The sequence below is a fragment of the Medicago truncatula genome, chromosome 5 (genome assembly GCF_003473485.1).
Source record: "Medicago truncatula cultivar Jemalong A17 chromosome 5, MtrunA17r5.0-ANR, whole genome shotgun sequence".
Lineage (NCBI taxonomy): Eukaryota > Viridiplantae > Streptophyta > Magnoliopsida > Fabales > Fabaceae > Medicago > Medicago truncatula.
This window is the reverse complement of record NC_053046.1, coordinates 31725412-31752209: the sequence shown is the minus strand read 5'-3', so window position 1 is coordinate 31752209 and position 26798 is coordinate 31725412. Positions and strand designations below refer to the sequence as shown.

The following is a 26798-nucleotide window of genomic DNA, read 5'->3' as shown; positions in this document are numbered from 1 at the left end:
ACGCTCAAAACACATGAAGCGCCGCGCAACCAGAACAACATCCTCCAGGTTATATATTATCGATATTAATGCGTGTTTAACCAAATTCGTTAGTTGATGACAGTCACACCATCAATGATTTAAATCATTACTACACAAGTTAGCCTTTTATACATGTCTTTCAGTTCGAATAAATTTACAAATTATATCATTGAATGATGTTGGATTTACAAGACTATAAATCACGATACCCCATGGTCAAAATTAACAATGTTGCTCTTATGGATAAAGTTACTAGTTAGAAGAATTTAGAAATCCACTATATATCTCTACTGCAAATTTGTTTCTTCTCTGGCAGCAAGTAGAAGCTTTTTCTGTGACACTAACTTCCATTCAATTTAAATATTCTACTGTTTTCGCTTTGTCTATAGTGAATATCACATTTGTATTATAGTTCCAGAGGTGTTCTTGAGAGATGGTTGTGCTAATAATTGCAAGCTAGACTTTGCGTATCTTATGCAGGATCAAGGTTGGCGTCAGGCAGTGCATTAATGACATACTTCTGGATCACAGTCGGCGACACCAGAACTCTATAATTCTATGTAACATAACACTTCATTCAAAAGAGAGAATTAACGCTCAGGTTCTGTCTTTCCGATTTTATGTGTCAAAATTATTATACATTTGCGGCATTTGAAAAGTAATTAATAACAACTTAAGAGTTCATATTTTGAGACAAAATTTGGTTATACAATTTAATCGATATTATCTATTTTCCAACTATTATTTGGTGCATATACACATAATATGTGGTTATGTGCAACTCATTTATATAAGTGAGCTCTTATTATTTCTCTATAGCCTATAATGTCAGCAACTACATTTTACACTTCATGGGATGGATGAACGGTAGAAGGAGAATGAATAAAATATGCATGACTTAGTTCAAATTTCTAATAGGAGCATGAAGAGAAGTAGAAAGTAGGATAGCAGGCGATGCTTTTTTCCAAGTTAAGAGAAGGAGTATAACAGAAAAGAATGAAATGGGCCAGCTAGTTCAAATCTAAATAGGGATGTAGCGAATTTTGATCTAAGAGAAGTAGTATCATAGAGTAGAAGACTTAGTTCCAATCTAATAGAAAGAAGAAAAGGATTAAAAGATTTTGAATTTAGTAAAATAAAAGAGAATATGAAGAAGAGTAGAAATTATGGGTAAGCTAAGACAAAGAATAGATAATTCCCATTGAAAATGATTGGATATGATTAAAACTTCATTATTTATTTTGTTGGTTACTTTGGAAGTGTGGAAGTATCATTATGTTTCAGATAAATCATAGAAAAGATACAAACAAGCTCGTCAAGGGCGAGAGTTAAATAGTTCTCACCAAACAACGCATCGGAAATAAAACCACGGCTCAGAAGCGAGATGGATGGCTGCTCTCTGGAACTTTCTCGCTTAAGCGAGTTTGGCTTGGCTCATAAAGTGGTTTCTTGGTCCTTGCTTGTCATTTCCTGCACAAATTGAGTAGAGTAAGACATGTAAAGCATAAATGGCAAAATTACGATAAATGGTAGTTTTTCCTTAGATAACTTGCAAAACAAGTCACTAAAATGCCTAAATTAACACATGAAATATATTACTTTTGAGTACTATCAGGCTCTTTCGTGGAAGATGTTGTTAGACCGTATCCCTACCCGTGTCAACCTTCGTAGAAGGAACGCCCTTTCTCCAGATATTAATTTGAGTTGTGTTTTGTGTGGAAGGGATAACGAAAGCACGAATCATCTTTTTATGCATTGTGAGGTTGCGAGAGGTGTTTGGTTAGAACTTCTCCATTGGGTGGGTTTTATGTTCATCATTCCTCAAAACTTGTTCATCCATTGGGCGTGTTGGAATGCGGTTTCGTCGAACAAGAAGATCATTCGAGGACTTAGACTCATTTGGCATGCGACTATTTAGGTGATATGAAAGGCAAGGAATGATAAAATTTTCAATGCTAAGGAGACGGGGGTGATGGAGTTGGTGGATGATATTAAAGTTTTGTCGTGGCGGTGGTGTCTAAGTCGTTTAAAAAGCGCTGCTTTTCCTTTTCTACGAATGGTGTTGGAACCCTTTGGCGTGCCTTGTGAGATAGCTTTTGTTGACTGGTTTTTTTGGGAGCTGTTTTCTGTTGTTGGTGGTTGTGTGTGTTTGGCAGCCTGCGTTTTTTGTTGTTTAAGCGTTCCACTTGTATTTCGTTCTTGTTGTTTTTATGCTGTTGTTTGAGTCCTCCTTTGGTTGGAATTGGGCTCTTAGGGGTTTTTTTTTATCAAGTTTGTCTTTGGTAGTGCGCTGCGGTCTGTTTTGTAGTGCCTATTTGTACTCTTTTTCCTCCTTCGCCGGTTAAGTGCATCTTGTGCTAGCCGAGCCTAATAAATGTTGCTGATTCAAATAAAAAAATGTATCGAAATAATAAAAATTATTGAAATACATATTTTTTTTATTGAGTTTGGTCTTCAAAAGTCTTTCTTTTTTGCTTGGTTCTTGAAAATGTTTTTCATTAGTCAATTTCATCCATAAAATTACTAACAAAAAGCACTTTGAGATGTTTTTGTGATATTCATGCATTCAAATTCTATAATGACATCACCTCACACATTCAATTATCAAAAAGATTATTTTAATCTCATTTTTTATTATTACAATTTTATTTTTTTGGATTGCAATCTCTTTTAGATGCAAGGTGATAGATCGGTTCAAGAGCTTTTGGACTAAACAATTTGATGGATAGTCGTCTAATCTGAAATAAATTTCAGGAAGCGGGTTCAATGCTTCAGGCCAAAGTTGATGTTTTGTTTTTGCGATTTGATCGAAAACAATACATGACCTAACAATTTTATTCACTAATTCCTTCCCTGCACCGTCGCCTTCCCCATTGACCTTGGAGGGTTAACTTGGGTGAAGGGAGTAACTTTTTCGAAATCTGACACTGATTTTTGGTTTTTTTAAATTTTTAAATCATAAAGCAGGATACCACGCATGAGAATTTCTTAACAACATTTTCAGAACCACATAAATTGAATCAAACAATACGATGGAAGTTTCACATACTACTAATATAAAAACTGACATTAGCATAGTCCAAGCTCCCTCCCAAAAAGATAATGTAAGTATGAGAGAGAAGATTGTACAAAAATTATCATAAAATGGATGTACAAATATCATTTCTCATTAATTTATTGTCTTCTCTGCCTAAATTTAGTGACTAAATTAAAAGCATTAAAAAATAGAAGTGGTATTAATTTTTTGATAAACCAGTTTATCCCCACATAACTGTGAAAACTAATATATAAAAATAATTGAGATGCATTTAAAGAGTTGAGTTCACATCTCCTAATATGTTTTTCCAATTGTGCCACATGTTGGTGAAATGGTATTAAAAACAAATGATGTCGATTTTCTTAAGTTTCCTCTTCAGGATAGATCATTAGTTTATCTTTCTATCCAATTGTTTTTTTTTTAGAGGATGTCATGATATTTATTGTTTACATTTACATGATAAATGGGTAATATATAAATAAGTAGTTAATGCAGTTCAAAACTAGATGAGTATCCTACAAAAACATACAGGTAAAGTCGTTAAGATGATAATATTTAGGAAGGTATTTCGATATTAGGACAAAGTGTGCCCAATTGGGCAATCATAAATTTCTGAGATCCCTATTCTATAGTTTCAAGCATACACATTTACCAACTCTCTTTCCAAGTTTTGCAAAGATGTTTTCATTTGGCTTCGGTGATGACTCGTCCTGGACAGTAAGCGATGGCTCCAGTGATGGTTCATTCTGGATAATAAGTGATGCCTCATTTTTCACATCAAGGGATGATTGTACTTCCTCTTCAGGTGATGGATCTATTTTCACATTAGGCTGCGTTTGCACTTCCACTTCGGGCAATGGCTCCATTTTTACCATAATAGATTGCTCAACTTCCATGGTCATTGACGACGACTCAACTTCCATAGTACTTGATTGGCCATGTACAAGATGGACACCTGTTTCTTTAACAGTCATACCATTCCCTAAAGCTACAAAAATCTCCATATTGTCACCAGCTCCTAAATTTGATTTTACACCCTGCCAATCTTCATCGTTAAAGGACATTACTGTGTCTCGCTTGTATAAATTGATAGTGAATTTTGTATAATTAATAATCAAAACACCAACGAGGCATTCAGTTTCCATGTTTTCAAATGTTGATGAATAAACAACACATAAAGTAATTCCCTTCATGTGACAATCACTATCCTCAGGCACTCGAAATCGGACTGAAGGTCCTGTACATGTATAAGATAACCCAGAAGGATAATTGTTAACCAGAACAAAACAATCATTGGAACCAGTGGTTGTGGTTGTTAATCCCTGTATCATGAACATATGTTGAGTTAGTTGTGTAATTATTTCATGCTAATAGACATTTTTGTGCCATTTATAGTGTAAAAATAGTGCATTACACAGAAAAATAAAAATAAAAATATACACAGAAACTGATTTAAAGCAATGAGGCAATAGTTTTGTAACACTCACATCAATAGCAGAATGCTTTTATAATAGCTGCAGAACCCTTGAAATACTGATATGCCATACACAGATTTTAACTTGTAATTGGCCAATGACCATTTTCTCATGTTATAATTAACCTTTTCTTATACTTCTTTTCACTTTCCATATGCTAGTTAATATCTCAACTTAAAAGTTTTGGTAATTTCCATCTGTAAGATAATAATGATATCACTAAATTTCAGTTGAGAGTTTTGTCATCTAGGACTTAGAAAAGGGAAGGAACCTCAACTTTTCTAGTAGATGAGGGTTTTGTTATCTCTATGAATAATTTTCTATTACGCCTTTCTTTCCTAGCAGCTATACCGTGCTTGAACTCATTTGCTTTGTTTATTGCATAAAAATAATTGTTGTTTTTAATACTATCTCTTATAATTTTTCTTTTTCCTCTCCCTAAGTAAGCCCAAAACCAAAGTAAAAAGGATAAGGACTTGGAATGGACCCTTGGTGCAGTCCTATTGTTATGGGAAAATCTTGTGACCCCACTCTGTGTCCTCACACTAGTCGAGAACCTCCCACACATATCCTTGATAGCTCAAAAGTAGGCAGTCTTAACCCCTTTCTTGTCGAGAGTTTTCCACAAAATCTCTCTAGGCACTCTATCTATGTCTTCTCCAAATTAATGAAAACTAAGTGGAAGTCTTATCCATCCGATATCACTCCATTACATTTTGCAGTAAGTAGATTGCTTCAATGGTAAACATCCCAGACATAAAACCAGATTGATTATAAAAAATATGACACGTATAGTAAAAAATAAGAGGGTGTAATTATCTAAAAAATTATTTCACTTCAATGGTACACGTCTGACTGAATAAATTTGTATCTTCAAGAAACTTTAACCATTTAAAGAAAAAAATGCAAACAGAAAATATCATCGTGTTCTCTTAATTAACAATAGATATCAGTACATGTGAGACTAAAAGGATAGAGAAGGAACCTGTGATAAGCTCTTGCCAAGAGTAATAACAAAAGATTTCAATGATAGATCTGAGATTTGTAATGCATGTGAAGTTTCTGATTCAGTAAAATCCACACTGTTTAGATCATTAAGTAATCTTTTTAATTCTTCAGTTAATTGAATATCGGAGCAGCATTGTACCCAAACACTTCTAGGTGTTGAACAGCTTCTAAGCGTTGATGATTGATTGCCCAAACGCAAATCATTACTCTCTACACCCAAGGACATGTGAGGGATATGTGGTAAGGAATTTATTGTTGGTGACATCCAAGACCGTATGAGACAAGGAAAAACATCACGTGCAAATCCTTCAAATCCACACAGGGATATATAAACAATGCTTTTCGAACTAACTATGGAAAAAGGTGCTTTTTCTATACCAGTTCTTGCTGCCATTAGAGTTTTCAAGGATTTCATTTGCACTACATCTTCTTCCAATTCAGTAATGTTTGAACAACCATCAAGTATGAGAGTTGTCACAGACATCAATTGAGATATCTCTCTTGGTAGATTGCCAAGACTTGTACAATCCTTAAAATTTATCAGAAGAAGATTATTGAGATCTCCAATGGACGGGTGTACCTCGGACAAACTTGGACAATCCTTCATAATGAGCTTTTCTAGACTCGGTAATAATGAAAAGTTAGGGGTGTTTTTCAAGTACTTGGAATGACTGAGGTTGAGAATTTTTAGCTTGTCCAGAAACTGCAAGAAAATAATCATTTAAAAGAAAAATTAGAGATGAAAATCAGAAATGAAAGAGTGGCAACAGATTCTATTGTCATGAGCATTTGAATTTTAAAGAAAATGTTATTATACCGGGGTCTCCTTCCAAACTTGTTTAACCATGCTATATTTTAATTCAAAAACAACTAGATTTCCTTGATAAAAGTTGTTGGGAACATGGTTGAAGGTAGATTGTCGCCAATTGACCCATCTCAGTTGTTTGGAAAGAAACCCAAAATCTCCAGTGAGGTCAACACAATCAAGTTGTAAAAGTCTCAGTTTCTTCATCTCCTGAAAAGCACTAGTATTAAAGCTAGCTCTGCTTGTTGTTTCCAAGTTTAAAACCAAACCCTCAACAGTTTTTGTTCCCTGTGTGTGAAGAGAAAAAACTAAGAAAAGTAAGGGGAAATGTTTTTCGTTTACTTGCTAGAACAGTGGCAACAAAACGGCAGATGTGGGCTGTGGCCCAAGCACACTTGTAACAAACATGAAGATTTTTCAGCAAATAGTTATGAAGAGCAAATCAGTTCATTAACAAAGAGAACTTTATAATTTTCATAAGATTACAGAGGATATTCAAAAGTTTCAAATTGTATATGGAGAAAGTTCTTACAGTATTATTTGTCAAAACATCATGTACATCTTTCTGAAACCACAACCGACTACGCTCCCCTGGATCTTTTTCTGAAATTTGGCGAACATCTTTTTCTGAATTTTGACGAACAATTTCTCTTCCCATGTCTCTTATTAAATCATGCATTCCAAGCTTGTTATTCTTTTCAACTTTTAAGAGGCTCCGCTCTATGAGGACAGATATTCCAATACTAGCAAAAAGTCCACAGCCATTTAGAATCTCAGTAACATAAGCTCTGTCCTTGCCGATAAAGAAACAACATATGTCAAGAAATATATCCTTTTGCTTACCATCACTTAGACCATCGTAGCTTATTCTTAGTTTCTCTTGCACATGATGGTCAGGAATTATCTCTAGTTTTGATAGCACACTTGTCCATTCTTCTCTTGTCCTGCCATATAAATAAGATCCGATGACTTCAGCAGCCAAGGGTAGTCCTCCACAGTACTTAATTACACTACTTGAGAGCTCACTGAAGTCTGCTCTTGGACTTGCCTGTCTAAACGCATGCCAGCTGAAAAGCTCGAGGGACTCCTTTTGATCCATCTCGTTAACTGGATAGACATGGTCAACTTGAAGTGACTTAAGTATGTGTGCATCCCTGCTTGTAACAATTAATACACTTCCTGCACCAAACCACTTACGACTTTCATATAGGGCTTTTACCTGCTCTACTTTGGTCACATCATCAAGTACAATGAGCACCTTTTTTGCAGAGAGCATTTTCTTGATTGCAATTGTCCCAGAGGCAATGTTGTGTATCTTCTCCTTTGTTTTGAGAAGATCTGAAAGAAGTTGTTGTTGTAAACAAATATGCCATCCGCCTTTGCTATCCCTTTCACAAGTTTCTCTAATATTTTCGATGAAACTTCTGTACACAAATTTGCGATGAATTTGATTGTAGATGGCTTTGGCTGCCGTAGTTTTACCCAACCCTCCCATTCCCCATATGCCTATCATACAAACCTTTGTTGAATTATTTTCAATCCATGGAACCATTTTCTCAACACGGGACTCTAGTCCAACCGTGTGCTCAGGAAGAGGCATGAATGTGTTGTCTAGCTTTGCCAATACCTCCTCAACAATTTTTTGCACCAGTTCACTTTCATTCCTTCAAATTCAATGAATATTATTATTATTATTATCATCAGTTAACAACATATAAAGTTATAGGAATTTTGGACCGACTTTTTTATACTTTGAATTATACTTTTAAATAAATGTGTTTATATCCTTCAAAAAATAAATGTGTTTATAAGAATGTTACACAATTCGGTTATTATTATAAGAAGAAAAAAAAAATTAGATTATTTGAAAAGCTATTGGATCTAGTAAATATTAGGGTTAAATATGGTTTTAGTCCTTACATTTTACGCTCCTTCGAAGAATAGTCCCTACATTTCATTAATGTTTTTAAAATCCTCACATTTTGTCTCCGTTATCAAAATTAGGCTCAGCTGTTAATTCTCCAACGGAATGCTGATGTGATAGTTAGTGGGTCCCAATTATTTTAGAGTTAAATATGTTTTTGATCCCTAAATTTTGTGTGACTTTGAAGAATAATCATTACATTTTAATAAATAACTGGGACTAAAAACAATGCATTGAAGAATAATCCTTACATTTTCTGCATATAAAAATGCATTGTTTCTGCTAACTCAGTATTATAATTTTATAATAGTGACCAAAATGACGTATATTATAAAAAATGGTTTGTCAGAAACATTTGTTAACACATACTAGCTTCTTTCTTTTTTTTACACACCACACAGTAATTATAATATGAATATAGTGAAAGAAAAAAAACTTAAAAACATTAATTCATTCTGATTCTAAAAAATAAAATTATTAAAAAAAAAAAAGAAGAAGAAAATGATTTACCTGGAAGAGGTGACATCCCAGCCAGATAAATTTGTAGCTTGGCTAAGAGCAGACTTCCACGTCTGCAACAACAGTTTTTGCTTCTCCCTTTTTGATTGCATTTTTTTAGCTGTAATTTCTAAAGCTTTTCCAAAATTACCTAACTGACGACGAACAATGGCTGGATCAATATGGTAAAATATTGGTATAACTATTTGACCATGAGTACCACGGTTTTCCATGATTTTTTCAAGTTCAAGAAGACACCAACTAGATCTACTGTAATTCTCCGAGAAAACAACTAAACAGATCTGAGACCCTTGTATTGCTCTCAATAGTTGTGGTTGCAGCTCCGATCCCTTGTGAAGCTTCTCATCGTCAAGAAATGTGTTGATTCGCGCGTTTGAGAGAGCAGCGTACAGATGAGAAACCAAGCTATTACGACTGTCGTCCCCTCTGAAATTTATGAACACGTCGTATATCCATTGATGGTTCATATTTGGAGTATTGATTTCATTCAGTCAACACTTTCCTTATCGAAAATGCAAAATACAGATAGTCACGCAAGTCTATTGCAATATAATAATCAATCCATATTGACCCAAGTCAATTTTACTCCAAATAATTTATTTGTTTTAAGAGCTTTACTCCAAATAAGGGAAATGATAAGATCAATGCTCCAAGAGTATTCTTTTAAGATCTTTTAATAGTAGTAACTTTTTATAAAAATGTATGTTATTAATGTATTAAAATTTGTAATATTTGATTTTTTGAAAGAATATTTTCCAAACTTGTGATCCTAAAAGAGTGTTCGGGGGCACTCCTTAATTAACAACACCTTAATAATATAAATGTGTTTAGTCTCTGCAAATAGGGTTCTTTAAAATTTAGTGATGTTATATGAACATCTAAAAAATCAAATATGTTTTCGAATAAATGTTTACAATATTCTACACATTTCTGCACAATTTCATTAAAAATTACATGAATTGACATAAAAATATGAATCAAAAGTGGTGTTTGAAAATTTTAAAAAAATTAAAAATCAATGAAATTTTTTAGAATGACTAAAAGAAAAATTTGATATATTTACAGGGACCAAAACATATTTAACCTTTAAAATTAATATTAACATTTAATTGTAGTAATGCTTATTATTCCATTCCACGTTTGTGCACTTTTTTTTTTCTTTGCTCAGCAGGAGAAAGTCAGACATCAGGAGACAACACCGACATCGTAACTAAGTTGGCACCCCGGAAAGCCTCGGTCCTATTTTTGCCAAACTCTAAATTCAATAAAATAAAATTAAAAAAAAAGGAAAAAAGTATGTACAAGAAAGAAGGGAGACTAGGCCAAAACTCTCGGAAAAAAAAGAAAAAAAAACAGAACAAAAGAAATCTATATTGGGTAGACCAATTCTGTCTCGAAAGAAATATGCAACTTAGCTGGAAGCGTCTCTAACCAAACAGAACCTTAAAAATATCTTTCCAAAGATCCATGTCAACCAAAATGCGGCATAATGACCATAAAGTTTATTTCTAGTCACATTATCAATGAGTAACGAAGTTCCCACCGCCCCTGTGATCTCATATAAGGTTCTCTCCATCCAGTACTCCTGTGGTAATTCCCATAACCGAATCCAAACCTGAGTGTGAGTTTGTCGTTGCGTGTGCATGTTGAAGTCTTTTGTCCATTCAAATAATCCGAGTAAGCCTGGCTTCAAGCTAATACTACCGTCTACCCAAACGGTTCGCATGTCCTCTTGTGAATTAAAGAAAATTTCATAATAACCCTGTCCAAGGGACGTCAAATTTCATGGCTCCTTCACTTTCCACAACTTCTGTAATTTGTCAGCAAGATCTTTGGAGGAGTAAGGCTTATCTCCTTTGTTCAGAAGCAACCGACCTCGAAGGTTGGTTTTGCAAGCATCTAGTTCACAAAAATAGACATCATCCGTGATTTTGACAGATAATATTTCACCACGAATGGAAGGCACCGGGAGAGGGTCAGACAGTATCGTATTACCACGTAGGACCTGATCAAACGAGGGCTTAGGTGCAACTGATGTCATCTGAACCGTAGGAGCGACAATAGACTTAACAGGTGTGGGTGCGAGCACTGTTGAAAGCTGTCGTGATTCCTTGGTTCCAAAGTTGAGGGTTGGAGGCGCTAGCTCTGCCTGCCAGTCAGTCAAACATGGCTGAGGCTGGCAAAGCCACACCGGAGCTAGGGCAGTCGTAATTCAAACCTGTCGTGATTCCTTGGTTCCAAAGGGTCTGTTTGGGAAACCCAAAAAAAAAGCTTTTAGCTTTTAGCTTATAGCTTATAAGCTCGTTTGACAAAAAAAGCTCTGTTTGGTAACACTTTTTCACCATGAGTTTATAGCTTATTTCACGAGCTTATAAGCTATTTTTCAGAAGCTATTCCAAGTAGCGTTTGAGCTTATAGCTTATATCTTCTCACTTTTTCTTCCAATTTTACCCTTATTATTTCATTTAAATTGTATTTTTATCCATTATAATTTTTATAATAAGCTACGTAATAAAGACTACTATCCCTTTATTCCAATTTTTGTATATATAGCAGCTGGCCTTTTTCTTTCTTTTTTTTTTGAAAAAATATATACCTTCGTTTTTTTTTTTACGAAACAAAATACTATTATTCTATTAGTGTTACTTTTTTTTTTTTTGAGGTAAGTGTTATTTTCTTTATTCTCTGTTATTAGTATTACTCTATTAGTGCTACCTTTTTTTTTTTTTTTTTGAGGTAAATGTTATTTTCTTTATAAAGTGGAAACACTTAAATGATAATAAATATAAGATAAAATTTTAGTGAATAAAATTTAATTTAATTTATAATACATAGGATATATTAAATTAATAAATTTAAAGTATTTTTTGAAAGAAAAATTAGTTTACAAAATTACAAATACTTAAATTAATGATATAATTTTTATTATGAATTAAGAATACCCTTTATGTCATTTTACATTTATCAGCTAAAAGCTATCAGCTAAAAGCTATCAGCTATAAGCTATCAACGAACTTATAGTTATCCGTTATGTTTACCAAACAGAGCCAAAATGTGACATACAATTATCAATTGCAGCAACTTGTTAACTTGTTGTAAAGGACTTCGTTGAAAGCTAGTAACTCAAAAACTTCTACGTGATACCTTTGAACCACCAGCCCCACAATTGCTAAAACAAATTGATGATGATAAAGGTTTAACACCAATTGGATGGTAACCGATTGGATTAAAACACCAACCGAACTTCAATTCAAAATTGATGGAATTAAGGGCAAGTGCAATCGCAAGCGGTGCCGTAAAACCCTAGCGGTCTTCAAAAGCACACATCAATCCTTTTTCACGTTTGTGCACTACTCACAACGTACCAGTCTATAATTCTTTAGGGTCCGTTTGGTTCAACAGAGGGAAGGGGAGGGGTTTTAATGGAAGGGAGGGAAAGGGAGGGGGGAAGGGGAGATATATCAATTAAATATATGTTTGGTTCAAATGATGGGAGGGAAGGGGGAAGGAAGAGATTTTAATTAAATATATGTTTGATTCATAAGGGAATGGGATGGATTTTAAAACCAAATTACTTTTTTATCCCTCTAGCCTTAAAACAATATCATGATTTTTATATTATTCCGTTCATAAAAATTTAAACATGAAAACTCGGTAACCAAAAACTCCATAAATAATCAAACACAAAAGTTCTAACAAAATATTAGATATCCATAAATATTAGAGCACTTCTAAAATAATCTAGTACAATATAAAAATATTTATAAAAAATTTATTGTTAGAAATTATTTTTAAAATATATTTATAAAAAAATCTTCTACAAATTTTATTAATTATGTTTTAATATATAATACAATCAAAAACTATAAAATAAATGGTATAAGTTATGGTGCATAAGGGTTTCCCTTATGCACCCTGCATAAGCTCTTTTCAACCTTCAGATTGGTTTTACACGTGTAATAATCTCAGCTCACACTCTCCTTCACATCTCATACTATCATTTTCCTCTTCTCACCTCGCCGATCGCTGCTCGCCGCTTCTCTGCCGCCGTCGCCTCTCAATCTCTACCGCCGCTCGCCGCTCGCCTATTCATTGTTGTTGCAACCCTCCCGCTTGCCGCCGCTCATCTCATAAGTGCTTCTCTACCGCCGCTCACCGCTCATTCTCTGCCGCTCGCCGCTCGCTCAACTCCGATTAACCTTCAGGTTTTGCGTTTGTGATGTTTTTCTGTGTTTGATCGGTTTTCAATTTCGCATTTTTGGTGATTTATGAACCATTCCCTGTTCCTGCATTTTTGGTGATTTATGAACCATTCCCTGTTCCTGTGATTGAATTTATTGAATTTCTTAATAAATTCAATAGATTGTATTCCCTGTTTCTGTGTTGAATTTATGATTTGGCTTATAAGGAAACACTAATTCCTCAAAAATAAGAGCATTGATGTGTTATTGTTTGTAGTTTTTTCAGGCAAAGATTTATTGTTTGTTTGTATTCCCTGTTTCTGTGTTGGATTTATGATTTTGCTTATAAGGAAACACTAATTCCTCAAAAATAAGAGCATTGATGTGTTATTGTTTGTAGTTTTTTCAGGCAAAGATTTATTGTTTGTTTGTATTCTCTATTTCTGTGTTGAATTTATGATTTTGCTTATAAGGAAACACTAATTCCTCAACATAGAATTCTTTCTCAACCTGAAACCATCAGTAAAGGATATGAAACAGCAGATAAAGTTTTTCTTGTGAAGTGTCATTGAACATGATTTACAAAATTATTGTTCAGAGTCTTACAATTTTGATGTGAAGTGTCATTAAGAGACTAAAATTAGATGCATTAAGAATCAGAACCAAACAAGTTTATTTGCTATATAGTGTCAGACATTAACATTTTACTATATTTGAGGACTATTGTATCATGTAATAACTTATATTTGCTACAATTGATTTCTGTAAAAACAATATCCAAACCTAGTCAGAACCAAACAAGTTTATTTTTCTATATAGTTTCAGACATAAAACTCTTGTGTCACAAACTCCAGGACACTTATTGAAAGTTGTATGATACCTAAAATTTACAACTTATGAAAATCAATGTATCACATAAAACTGTCAATCACAAAAAACTGTCACTTCTAGAACCTAATATGATATGCAGTGAAAAGAGGAGTCCTTTTATTCCTGGTTTGTAACCATGAAAAATGGAATTTATAGCTATACAATCGAATTTAAGCCGATGATAAACAAGAGTGAATAACTCATTATTCAAGTCAAGCAAAGATTTATGCGAAACTTTTAGGAATATTAGATTGAAAAATAAGAGCATTGATGTGTTATTGTTTGTAGTTTTTTCAGTCCTTGTCTACTTTTCTGATCTTGAATGCTTAATCTGCAAATTTACATGCATTGATGTGTTAATCGTTTTGTATATTGAATGAAAAATGCTTAATGTGCTAATGGTTGTTTGTTCTTAATAGTGTTTGTTGCTGTTTTCAATGGATTTGATATCAACTTCATCTGAGAGTGGACAACTGAGTGTTGAAGCTTCATCACTGATTCATGCTGAGAGTGGACAACTGAGTGTTGAAACTTCTTCAATGATTCATACTGAATGTTACTCCCCTAGCAATGAAGAATCATGGAAGTCTTTAGTCTTTCAATCTATCAAAGAGGTTGAAGATTTTTATGGTAATTATGCATATAACACTGGATTTTCTATTAGGACTATGTTGAAGTCGAAGAATAATTCACAAAATAAGAAATCAGAAAAGATACATTATTTGCGTTATGTTTGTAACAAACAAGGTTACAAGAAGGGAAGTTTGCTTAATCCTAACAACAGGCCAACATCAGACAGTCCACTGGTTATTGAGTTTGTGAAAGTGAAAGAAAAACCTGAGGAAAGGGTCGGTTGTAAAGCTGGAATATATTTGAAGCTGGATGAAGTTTTGAATGTGTATAAGATTTATAGATGGGATGTGGCTCACTGTCATCCATTACATAAACCAGAGCATTTGTGTTATCTGAGACCATTAGAACCATGTACCAATAATAATTTTTGATCAAAACCATTACACCATAAGTATGGTTTTACCTAGTACACTATCAAAACCATTATACCATACTTATGGTTTCAGTATTCCATACTCCTAATTTTGAGCAAATTTTAATTAAATTCAACATTCTTGGGCTAAAATAACTGTTTATCACATTTGTTTTTATTTAGAAAACTATTAGAACCACGTACCTATAATAATTTTGATCAAAACCATTACACAATAAGTATGGTTTTACCTAGTACACTATCAAAACCATTATACCATACTTATGGTTTCAGTATTCCATACACCTAATTTTGAGCAAATTTTAATTAAATTCAACATTCTTGGGCCTAAAATAACTGTTTATCACATTTGTTTTTATTTAGAAAACCATTAGAACCACGTACCTATAATAATTTTGATCAAAACCATTACACCATAAGTATGGTTTTACCTAGTACACTATCAAAACCATTATACCATACTTATGATTTCAGTATTCCATACACCTAATTTTGAGCAAATTTTAATTAAATTCAACATTCTTGGGCCTAAAATAACTGTTTATCACATTTGTTTTTATTTAGAAAACCATTAGAACCATGTACCAATAATAATTTTTGATCAAAACCATTACACCATAAGTATGGTTTTACCTAGTACACTATCAAAACCATTATAGCATACTTATGGTTTCAGTATTCCATACACCTAATTTTGAGCAAATTTTAATTAAATTCAACATTCTTGGGCCTAAAATAACTGTTTAGCACATTTGTTTTTATTTAGAAAACCATTAGAACCATGTACCAATAATAATTTTTGATCAAAACCATTACACCATAAGTATGGTTTTACCTAGTACACTATCAAAACCATTATACCATACTTATGGTTTCAGTATTCCATACACCTAATTTTGAGCAAATTTTAATTAAATTCAACATTTTTGGGCCTAAAATAACTGTTTATCACATTTGTTTTTATTTAGAAAACCATTAGAACCATGTACCAATAATAATTTTTGATCAAAACCATTACACCATAAGTATGGTTTTACCTAGTACACTATCAAAACCATTATACCATACTTATGGTTTCAGTATTCCATACTCCTAATTTTGAGCAAATTTTAATTAAATTCAACATTCTTGGGCCTAAAATAACTGTTTATCACATTTGTTTTTATTTAGAAAACCATTAGAACCACGTACCTATAATAATTTTGATCAAAACCATTACACCATAAGTATGGTTTTACCTAGTACACTATCAAAACCATTATACCATACTTATGGTTTCAGTATTCCATACACCTAATTTTGAGCAAATTCATCGAAATTCATAAACATCTTTTGAAGCATTAACACAGATTCAGAAATGAACCATTCCCCCAAAGCCACTTTCATTCAATACGTTAATGATCTCATCCTTTCTTTGTTTGCCATTTACTGAATTCATAAGATCATATACCTTAGGTATACTCATCTTATGCCTCAGTCTTTGCTTTGCATTTTCCTCATTTTCCATATCTGAACTTTTAGCCTCTTCATTCCTGCCCTCCTCTTCTATTTGAGTTAGTCCAATACTAAATGATGGCAATGGCTCTAGCTCTTTAGTTTTTTTCACCTGCATGAGCAAAGAAAACCATTAAATACATCTAATGGTTTTGGAGTACAATGGTTGGAACTTCTGTGAAAAAACAAAACACATAAGAACTCAATTAGAGTTAATTAATGTGGTTCACCTTAGAATCAAGGGTTATGTCCAGAACCATAAGAGGAAACAGATTACATTGTGATCTTGCAAATTATAGATATATAGTTTAATGAACACTCACATATTTTGTCTAAGTTTCTAAAGAACAGACCTTCAGACATTCCTCTTGTAAGTTTCCTCTCATGTTTTCTTGTATTTTGAATTAAAACTATTGCTAACATAGAGATGTCACTATTAGAAATTTAGAATAACTACCAATAACCAACGGTCTTTATCATCTCAGTATTAGATTTTTTCTTCTATCTTATCAAACACATGTATTTATCATCTCAGTGTTCAACGAAACAATTGAAACTTTGTAGTTAAGAAAAATTCAAGTGGGCCAGAGAGAGATATAAGACGATGCAGACACACACAAATGCAGAGAGAGTTCAAGACAAATTCAATTCAGTTTTTTTTCCTCTTGGATTGAAGCCTCTCGTGAGACTTGATGCTCACCCAGAACTACCATTCCACCATTCATATGTTATTTCCAACATTCAACATTGTGCAAGTCCAAGCAGTGCATGAATTTGTTATGTGTGATCCTATTCCTATCAGTTAGGCTCACATAAATTTTCTAAACTTATGTATCTTGTGATTTGTGAATTGTAGATGGAGTTCAGTGAAGAATTCCTTTTCTCAAAAGTGATTACTCACTCACATTTTCTTGTTTTTTGAACTTGGAATAAAGACCTTATATTGCATAACCAAATATATGGAAGAGAGCTAATAGGGAGGAGCAACAATTAGAATAACTAACAGCATCATATGGTCTTCAGATATTTGCTTCTATCATATTAGATACATTTATCCATCATATCAGTGTTGAAATATAAGACACAACACAGTAGACTATGCCTCAGCTAGTACTTAGCACCATTAGACGAAGAAAAATTAGATTGAAGTTATGACGAAGTGGACTATGCAGACAGAGATATAAGAGGATATAGACCAATTGTGCCTACGTCTTCAATATCAGAGTAAATGACAGCAGACAGAACCATTCTAAACATGAAGCATACAACAGAACCATCAGATAACAAAACCATTCATCATCATAAGTCACAACTTTTTAGCTTCTTTCACCTCTCCTTCCTCATAAACCATCAACCAATTTATCAGGCAAAGATTTAGAAATTATAGGGATCTTTATTCTTGAATTTTTTCATGAATAGAGGTATCTAGAAATTTGATTAAGAAACATGCATTCATGTTCTTTCATTTCAATTAGAAAATGCAGGACACATATTATATCACATATTTATTGTAAGGGTCTTATAGCTAGGTCTGTTTGGTTCTGCAGTTATTTTGAGTGATTGAGAATACACTTCATTGCAGTGATCACTGGAGGAAAAATATTCCAGACCTAGCAAAATCCCACCGCATATACTCTATTGATCTTATTGGTTATGGATATTCAGACAAACCAAATCCTCGTCAAATAGAAGTGTCCGTGCTACATAGCGTATCAAATCAAATGATGACAGGACACATGTGATTACATTGAATTGTCTAATTTTCTCAAATTGTGTCTGACGTGTCGTATCAGCGCTGTGTGTGTCCGAGTGCATGCTTCATATCATAGGTTAACTATCACTAGCAGTTCAGTGTTAAGCACGAAGAGTCAAAACATGAATCATAGAGCATACATCCAGCAACAATTAAAAACATAGCATGAACTATACAACAACAAATTGAGATTGATGAAATCAAAACATCAAAGAAACATAGATAAAACAATTTATTTCAGAATCAATGAAATATACCTTTCAATTGAACAACATTGCAGCATAATGAACAAATTATTGCTCGTACTAAAAAATCAACGAAGAAATTATTGCTCGTACTAAAAATGACAGCAAATAGAATTGAAGACTTACCCTTTTTTCCATCTTTTTACCCTTTTTTTTTCCTTTATCTTCATCAGATGCTTGCTCTTGCTCTAATTGCGTAAGTCCAATACTGAAGTTTGGAATTGGCCCCCCGTCGTTAGATTTGTTAACCTGGATCAAAGAAATCAATTACCAGCATCAGATGATTATAATATACTTGAGTCATTAATCCAAAGAAAAAAATTACCAGCACCAAATGGTTTTAGTGTACAACACATAGAAACCATTTCCACGTAAAAATGGTTTTGGTTGAAAATCAAATTTACGATCAATAAAGAAGTTCAGTGCAAACCTGATTTGATTTCGACATGTTTGCTGTTTGTTGAAGATGTTGTAGTGAACGAAGGCGTTGGAAGTGAACGACGGTGTTGGAAGTGAACGGCGACGACGGTGGTGGTGAAGAGCTGGTGTAGTGAACGACGGTGTCTCCGGTGGTGAAGAATGACGACCTTGTGTTGATGAAGAACGGCGGCTAGTGTTTCCGGTGGTGGAGGTTGTTTCCGATGGACCTCGTGTTCCGATGGTGGTGGAAGGTGAAGAACGACGATAGTAAGAACGACGATGGTGGGGAAATCAAGACAGTGGTGGAGAACGACGACCTTGAGAAATGATGGCGATTGATACAGTGGTGAAGAACGACGGCGATGGTTAACGGCGACGGTTTCCGGTGAGAGGTGAAAGAGAGGTGGTTGTTGAAGAAATGAATAGTTTGTTTTGTTTTGCCAGTTTTACTTGTTTTCTGTTTTTGGGGTGTAGGAAGCAGAAAATTTGTTGGGCTACTATTAATGGGCCCTATTAGCAATCCTTATGCAGGGTGCATAAGGAAAATCCTTATGCACCATAACCAAACCCAAAATAAATATATCCAAATAAAAAAAATAAAAGCATCGTTAGTAAAAAAAAAGTGAATTCACGTAAAAAATAATAATTAGAAGACAAGAATATGCAATTCTCGTTAAAAAAAAAAAAATTGACATTGACATGTTACAAAAAAGATAGTAATAAGCAATATGTTGAAAACACTTAAATTTTTAATAAGGACGGTTTTGTCATTTAAAAATAAACATGAGGATAATTATGTTAATGTAATTAAAATTGCATTAACTCATCTCTTTTTCTCTCCCCTCCCCTCCAAAAAACTTCAATTTGAGGAGGAGCCATAAATGAGCTTATATGAGGGATTTTGTTCCCCTTCCTCTCCCTCTCATCCCCTTCTAAAAATTGAACTAATCACAAAAATTTTAAAATATTCCCTCCCTTCCCCTCCCCTCCCGTTCAAAACCCGCGAACCAAACAGACCCTAACCTACGCTTGTGAGAATTGAGATACAGTGGTGATTTTTGGATTCAAGAATCAAGAGAACTCCTATATATTATTTTATCTAAAATTAGTACAATAAATTAGACTTTTTTGGAGAGAGAACTTGAGCAAGTATGAAATTAAATGATTAAATCTTTTTTATTTTTTTGTCAGGTAGCTTAGTGGTTAGAATTCACCTTATAAGGTGAATAAGTGGGGTGTCCGGGGTTCAAACTCCGGCCCCTGTATATAATAATGTATTGTCCTACCAACTGAGTTATGCTCACGAAACAAATGATTAAATATATATTTTTAGTCGCTGCAAAATCACAAATTCTTAAGTTTAGTTTCTATAAAATTTTAAGGTAATTTTAATCTTCTATTCCATATAGTTTGTAAGAATAGTCATTATTTTAAAAACTTTTTACAAAAAATGGGCACATTTAGTACTCCAAAATAGTCCTTTATAACATGTAAATATAAACTAAAAGTGAATAATTTTTTTGGGTTAAATATGTTTTTGGTCCCTGTAAAATTGCGACCTTTTCAGTTTAGTTCTTACTTAATTATAATAGTTTTTTTAGACCCTATAAAAAATTTATACATTCAATATTAGTCCTTATTCAATTTAAATTTGTTTAATGTTAGAGTTTTAGGTAGAAAATAATTATTTCTTATTATTTCAATGTTTGCATGAACAAACAATTATTTTTTATTTTAAAATAATATTTTCATTTTAAACTTCGAAACAATTAAAGACATGCATTTCTTATAAATAAAATGTAAAACAAAGTTATTATTCTCTCCATTTCACAATACTTATCTCTTTTGAGAAATTTACACATACCAAGAAACCAAATAAATTTTGTTATTTTTGATGAAATTCTGTGTTTTTTTTTCTATAATACTCTTAATCATTTGTTATTTCATTTTATTATTTTTCTTTCTTCAATAAATGGATAAGGGTATTATTGACAAACCAATAATTAATTTTGTATTGAAACTTAAAAGTGACAAGTAAAATGAAATAAAATTATTCTCTAAAAGCGACAAGTACTGAAGAGTAGTATAAAGTGTAACGCCCTATTTTATTATTTATTTAATTTATTGAGTTTAGATGTCTTTTTATAATTTAGTCGATTTATTTTGATGAGTGATATTTTGTTATGTTATATGTTGATATTTATTAGTTAATTATTCCGTTTATGATTTTTAAGAAAAGAATTGTAGCATTTCGTTTATGTGGAAAACTCTGATTATTTTTATGAATTTTTTTATGTTGGGAAAACAGAGTGTTACAATTGGTATCAGAGCAGGTCGGTCCGACCGGCCAAGTAGTTGAGTCGTTTGTCGTTGTATTTTTCTAATTAATGGTGATGTTTTATTATGTGATCATGTTTGACTGATTAACTTTAATGTGAATTTTGTGTATTGTTGAAGTTTCTATTTTTGTTATACAAAGTTTAAGATATTTAAGCAATAATTAAATTCATTTTTCTCTTGTGCTTTAAATTTCAAAGACGAAATTCTTTTAAGAAGGTAGAGTTGTAACACTCTATTTTATTATTTATTTATTTTATTGAGTTTAAATGACTTTTTATAATTTAGTCGATTTATTTTGATGAGTGATATTTTGTTATGTTATATGTTGATATTTATTAGTTAATTATTTCGTTTATGATTTTTAAGAAAAGAAGTGTAGCATTCCGTTTATGTGAAAAACTCTGATTATTTTTATGAATTTGTTTATGTTTAGAAAACGGAGTGTTACATAAAGTACTATCAATTAAATTTTTTTTAGAGGGTTATAAAGTAAAGGTATTTCATTGTTATGTCGACCACTCGTTATAGTAGTTCAATCAAACTCTTTCCATCGATTTTGAGAGAAGGAGGCACGTGATATTTTTTCTTAAAATCTGAAAAATCACGTGCCCCCTTCTCAAAATCTAAAAAATACCATTTTTTTTATTTTTAAAAAAATGGAATTACACACGTGACACACATTAATTGATAAAAAAAAAACCAACACTAAATATCATGGGGACCATAAAATCATAAAGGGGAAAATTATAGGGGGCAAAATCGCTAGTTTAAAACTATGGGATGCAAAATTGTACAATTGGCAAACTATAGAGAGGAAAAGTGCAATTAAACCAAAAAAATATTTTATAAGAGATAAATCCAAAAATGATCTAGATAAAACACCGTTAATCCAATAAAATACAATGTAATGGACTCTGCAAGTTGCATCAATTATTGAACACCTACTTGCGTCTCCTTAGCACTCTTTCTGTCTAAACCAGTTTCTCATTTCCTTATAACTTTTCAACTCTTTCTTTTCTAAAAAAATGGCCGAAGCTTTACTTAGAGCTGCGTTTGAGAAAGTGAATTCTCTCCTACAAAGTGAATTTTCTACCATTTCTGGAATCAAGTCAAAGGCCAAAAACCTATCAACCTCCTTAAATCACATCGAGGCTGTTCTTGTAGATGCTGAGAAGAGACAAGTCAAAGACAGCTATATTAAGGTATGGCTCCAACAACTCAAAGATGCTGTTTATGTGCTCGATGATATCCTTGATGAGTGTTCGATCGAGTCTGCTCGACTTGGAGGCTCATTCTCTTTCAACCCAAAGAACATCGTGTTTCGCCGTCAGATCGGCAACAGGTTGAAAGAGATTACAAGAAGATTGGATGATATTGCTGATATTAAGAACAAATTTCTTCTACGAGATGGTACTGTATATGTTAGGGAAAGCTCAGATGAAGTAGATGAATGGCGTCAAATCAACTCCATTATTGCTAAACCAGAAGTGTTTGGACGAAAAGATGATAAAGAAAAGATTTTTGAGTTTCTTCTCACCCATGCGAGGGACTCTGACTTCCTTTCCGTCTACCCCATTGTTGGTTTAGGTGGTATTGGTAAAACAACTCTTGTTCAATTGGTCTACAATGATGTTAGGGTGAGGGACTATTTTGACATAAGATCTTGGGTTTGTGTTTCCGAGACTTTCTCTGTCAAGAGGATTTTGTGTTCTATTATAGAATATATTACAGGAGAGATATGTGATGCCTTGGATTCAGATGTAATACAAAGAAAGGTGCAAGAATTGTTGCAAGGGAGAATATATTTGCTGATTTTGGATGATGTGTGGAATCAAAATGAACAATTGGAATCTGGGTTAACACAAGATAGATGGAATCGTTTGAAATCTGTTTTGTCGTGTGGATCAAAAGGTAGTTCCATTTTAGTGTCCACCCGTGATAAAGTTGTTGCAACAATCATGGGAACATGCCAAGCTCACTCTTTGTCTGGTCTCTCTGATAGTGAATGTTGGTTGTTGTTCAAAGAATATGCATTGGGACATTATAGAGAAGAGCGTGCAGAACTTGTAGCAATAGGAAAGGAGATAGTAAAGAAATGTAATGGATTGCCTCTTGCAGCAAAAGCATTGGGAGGTTTGATGAGCTCAAGGAATGGAGAAAAGGAATGGCTTGATATTAAAGACACTGAGCTTTGGGCTTTACCAGAAGAAAATTATATTTTGCGTTCTTTGAGGTTGAGTTACTTTTATTTAACACCGACCCTAAAGCAATGTTTCTCTTTTTGTGCTATATTTCCCAAGGATAGGGAAATCTTGAAAGAAGAATTGATTCAGCTTTGGATGGCTAATGGATTGATTTCATCTTGGGGTAATACGGAGGTTGAAGATGTTGGCATCATGGTTTGGGATGAATTGTACCAAAAATCATTCTTTCAAGACAAAAAAATGGATGAATTTTCTGGCAACATTTCATTCAAGATGCATGATCTTGTCCATGATCTCGCTAAGTCAGTAATGGGGCAAGAATGTATATATTTGGAGAATGCAAACATGACTAGTTTGTCAAAAAGCACACACCACATAAGTTTTAACTCTGATAATTTGTTATCATTCGATGAGGGTGCCTTCAGAAAAGTTGAATCCTTGCGAACATGGTTTGAGTTTTCTACTTTTCCAAAAGAAGAACAGGATTACTTCCCAACAGACCCTTCTCTTCGGGTTTTATGCACAACCTTTATCCGGGGGCCATTACTAGGTAGTTTAATTCATTTAAGGTATTTGGAGCTTCTTTATCTTGACATACAAGAGTTGCCTGACTCAATTTACAACTTACAAAAACTGGAAACCTTGAAAATAAAACATTGTGGTGAACTGATTTGTCTCCCAAAACGCTTGGCTTTCTTACAAAATCTTAGACATATAGTTATTGAATATTGTATATCTTTGTCTCGAATGTTTCCTAACATTGGAAAATTAACTAGTCTAAAAACATTAAGTGTGTACATTGTTAGTTTAGAGAAAGGGAATAGCTTGTCAGAGTTACGTGATCTAAACCTCGGTGGAAAACTGCGTATCGAAGGCTTAAAAGATTTTGGCAGTTTATCTCAAGCTCAAGCGGCTGATTTGATGGGTAAAAAAGACCTTCATGAATTATGCTTGTCATGGGAAAGCAACTATGGATTTACCAATCCCCCAACTATTAGTGCTCAGCAAGTACTCGAAGTGCTTCAACCTCACTCAAATCTCAAGTGCTTGAAAATAAATTACTATGACGGATTATCATTACCAAGTTGGATAATTATTCTTAGTAATTTAGTTTCTCTTGAACTTGGGAATTGCAAGAAAGTTGTGCGACTTCAGTTAATTGGTAAACTACCGTCTCTAAAAAAACTGGAATTATCTGATATGGATAATCTGAAATACTTGGATGATGATGAATCTCAGGATGGTGTGGAGGTGAGGGTTTTCCCATCTCTGGAGGAACTCCATTTACTATGCCTACCAAACATAGAGGGGTTATTGAAAGTGGAAAGAGGGGAGATGTTTCCTTGTCTTTCTGAGTTGAGAATCACAGCTTGCCCTAAACTTGGAGTGCCATGTCTTCCATCTCTTAAATCCCTCTATGTATTGGGATGTAACAATGAGTTACTGAGGTCAATCTCTACCTTCCGTGGTCTTACTGAGCTTTCCCTAGATTACGGTAGAGGAATAACATCCTTCCCAGAGGGGATGTTCAAAAACCTTACTTCTCTTCAATCACTGGTTGTAAATGATTTCCCAACACTGAAGGAGTTACAAAATGAACCCTTTAACCAAGCTTTGACGCATCTGCGTATCTCTGATTGTAATGAGCAAAATTGGGAAGGTCTGCAATCCCTTCAATATCTATATATTTCTAATTGTAAAGAATTGCGATGCTTTCCGGAGGGTATTAGACACCTCACTTCTCTTGAGGTTCTGACAATCAATGATTGCCCAACATTAAAGGAACGATGCAAAGAGGGAACAGGGGAGGATTGGGACAAGATAGCTCATATTCCAAAAATACAGTTGGAGTAGGTGACAATGAGTCCCTGGTGGGGGTATCGAGGATTGCGATTTTGACAATCGGGGCATGGGTCGGAGCTCTGTGCCCATTAGCAAGTCTGATCATCAAGGTTTACTCCATTTTTATTCTTAAGTTTTTGTTGGTCTTTTTTATTTATTTGTTTTAGATTGTTTATTTGAATGATATATTGTTTGGCTTCTTTTTTGCTTAATTTTGATAAAAAATGAAAGTTTCTGTTTGTTATGGCTTGGTGTCATATCAGTATCTAAACATCAGACATGTCATCAATACGTTAATTTGAATGATTTACAAAAAGTGAAATGGAAATTTGAATATTGGTGAATGATTGTTGGGTGCAGAACAAAGATCATGCCAAGGATGCAATTACTTTGTTGGGTCGTTTAGGTTGGAAAAAGGCTCATGTTTTTGGGCACTCAACGGGTTAGTATTTTAGTGAATTTGTTTCATTGTCTTTTTTAGTGAGTTTTTGATTTAGTTAAAACTCAGATGGTTTGTCCTAAGATTTGGTTAGGTTAAGTTTGTTTGTTTGTTTGTGTTTAATTTTAATTATGTTTGCCTATTGAAACAGGATCTATGATAGCAGCAATGGTTCCTGATAGAATTCAACGTTTTCAATGTTTTTCAAAGGTTTATGTTCTCCAACTAAAACATTAGAGGAGCAATGCAAGGACGGAACAGGAGAGGACTGGAACAAGATAGCACGTATTCCGAACTTAGACTTTTGGTGATGTTGCTTTTATGTTCAATAGGAATCAAGAAGCAAAGGTATTGTGTTTGTGTTTCTGCTTCTGGCTGGTCAAATAGGCCATTGTGAATACACATGTCATTGCACCACATGTTTGGATTTCAAGTGCTCAACTCACTGAATTTTAAAACATTGTTATATATGCTCCATATGAGTGATTTTCAGGCTTTGGTTGAATTGGTTTGAACCTATTTCGAAGAATGAACACTGGAGTACACGGAAGATCTTTATTGGTCATCCTTCGGGGAAATATACAATTAATTGTGCAGGTAATGTATTAGCACTCATGTTGTTAACATAAGCCTTTTCTTTTCAAATAAATTATTTTTCTGGACTTATATTAAAGAATTTTACTGCTTCAAAATCTGATGACTTCTAAGGAATATTCTGAGTTGCAAATTGTTGATGCATGCATCAAACTCTTTTACCAATTAAAGGCCTCTTTGACCAATATTTTAGCTATGGTATTTCTTAAGACTGTTTTCTAGACTAACCTATATTGCATTTTCTAGTTCTTTTTCATTTTCATAACTTTTTATTTTGTATTATTTATAGAGGATCCTGATATTCATTACAAATACATTGGAGAAACTTCTAAAACTGGATAAATTAATGAGGCAGAGCATGTGATATGGAATCAAAGTTTGATTGATATGACAAAGAACTGCATGATAAAGGCCTATCTTCCAGACGCACAGCCATTGATTAATCTGTGTTATTGTTTTGGGTTTGTGTCGTATATGTTGTGGAATGCTGCTGAATCCCGACTTCGTTTGTGTCAGACAATGTTAATTAACCAAGTTGCATCCACTGCTTTTCCTGAATGAGAAATCAATTGTTTTATTTTATAACAAAGTGAATTTTCCATCTTTTAACTACGTATATTT

The 26798-nt window shown here is 33.5% G+C and overlaps 4 protein-coding genes across 7 annotated transcripts; 2 read left to right on the top strand and 2 right to left on the bottom strand.

Annotated features, from left to right (window-relative positions):
* Nucleotides 1-3411: 3411 nt before the first annotated feature.
* LOC11407889 (disease resistance protein RUN1) lies at nucleotides 3412-9398 on the bottom strand. 2 transcript variants are annotated; one of them, XM_003615684.4, is made up of 5 exons: nucleotides 8781-9396; nucleotides 6879-8010; nucleotides 6359-6634; nucleotides 5519-6244; nucleotides 3412-4380 (listed from the first exon to the last, which is right to left on the bottom strand). In XM_003615684.4, exons 1-5 carry the CDS (start codon nucleotides 9254-9256, stop codon nucleotides 3685-3687), a joined length of 3306 nt encoding a protein of 1101 aa, XP_003615732.2. In that variant the 5' UTR covers nucleotides 9257-9396; the 3' UTR covers nucleotides 3412-3684. The 2 variants fall into 2 exon arrangements, with proteins under 2 accessions (XP_003615732.2, XP_024639932.1); XM_024784164.2 differs by lacking the exon at nucleotides 6359-6634 and having other exon boundaries at nucleotides 8781-9398.
* Nucleotides 9399-12675: 3277 nt separating this feature from the next.
* LOC120580577 (uncharacterized) lies at nucleotides 12676-14846 on the top strand. The gene is made up of 2 exons (XM_039834500.1): nucleotides 12676-12994; nucleotides 14260-14846. The coding sequence occupies exon 2, from the start codon at nucleotides 14278-14280 to the stop codon at nucleotides 14842-14844; it is 567 nt and encodes a 188-aa protein (XP_039690434.1). The 5' UTR covers nucleotides 12676-12994; nucleotides 14260-14277; the 3' UTR covers nucleotides 14845-14846.
* Nucleotides 14847-15981: 1135 nt separating this feature from the next.
* Nucleotides 15982-19318, bottom strand: LOC112421796 (uncharacterized). Its single transcript, XM_024783532.2, has 3 exons — nucleotides 18769-19318; nucleotides 18465-18587; nucleotides 15982-16452 (listed from the first exon to the last, which is right to left on the bottom strand). Exons 1-3 carry the CDS (start codon nucleotides 18784-18786, stop codon nucleotides 16198-16200), a joined length of 396 nt encoding a protein of 131 aa, XP_024639300.1. The 5' UTR covers nucleotides 18787-19318; the 3' UTR covers nucleotides 15982-16197.
* Nucleotides 19319-21999: 2681 nt separating this feature from the next.
* Nucleotides 22000-26786, top strand: LOC11410635 (putative disease resistance protein RGA1). Of its 3 annotated transcripts, XM_024783733.2 has the most exons (5): nucleotides 22000-25254; nucleotides 25505-25586; nucleotides 25735-25931; nucleotides 26077-26180; nucleotides 26467-26786. In XM_024783733.2, the coding sequence occupies exon 1, from the start codon at nucleotides 22124-22126 to the stop codon at nucleotides 25154-25156; it is 3033 nt and encodes a 1010-aa protein (XP_024639501.1). In that variant the 5' UTR covers nucleotides 22000-22123; the 3' UTR covers nucleotides 25157-25254; nucleotides 25505-25586; nucleotides 25735-25931; nucleotides 26077-26180; nucleotides 26467-26786. The 3 variants fall into 3 exon arrangements, with proteins under 3 accessions (XP_024639501.1, XP_039690432.1, XP_039690431.1); XM_039834498.1 differs by having other exon boundaries at nucleotides 25794-26180; XM_039834497.1 differs by having other exon boundaries at nucleotides 25735-26180.
* Nucleotides 26787-26798: the final 12 nt, after the last annotated feature.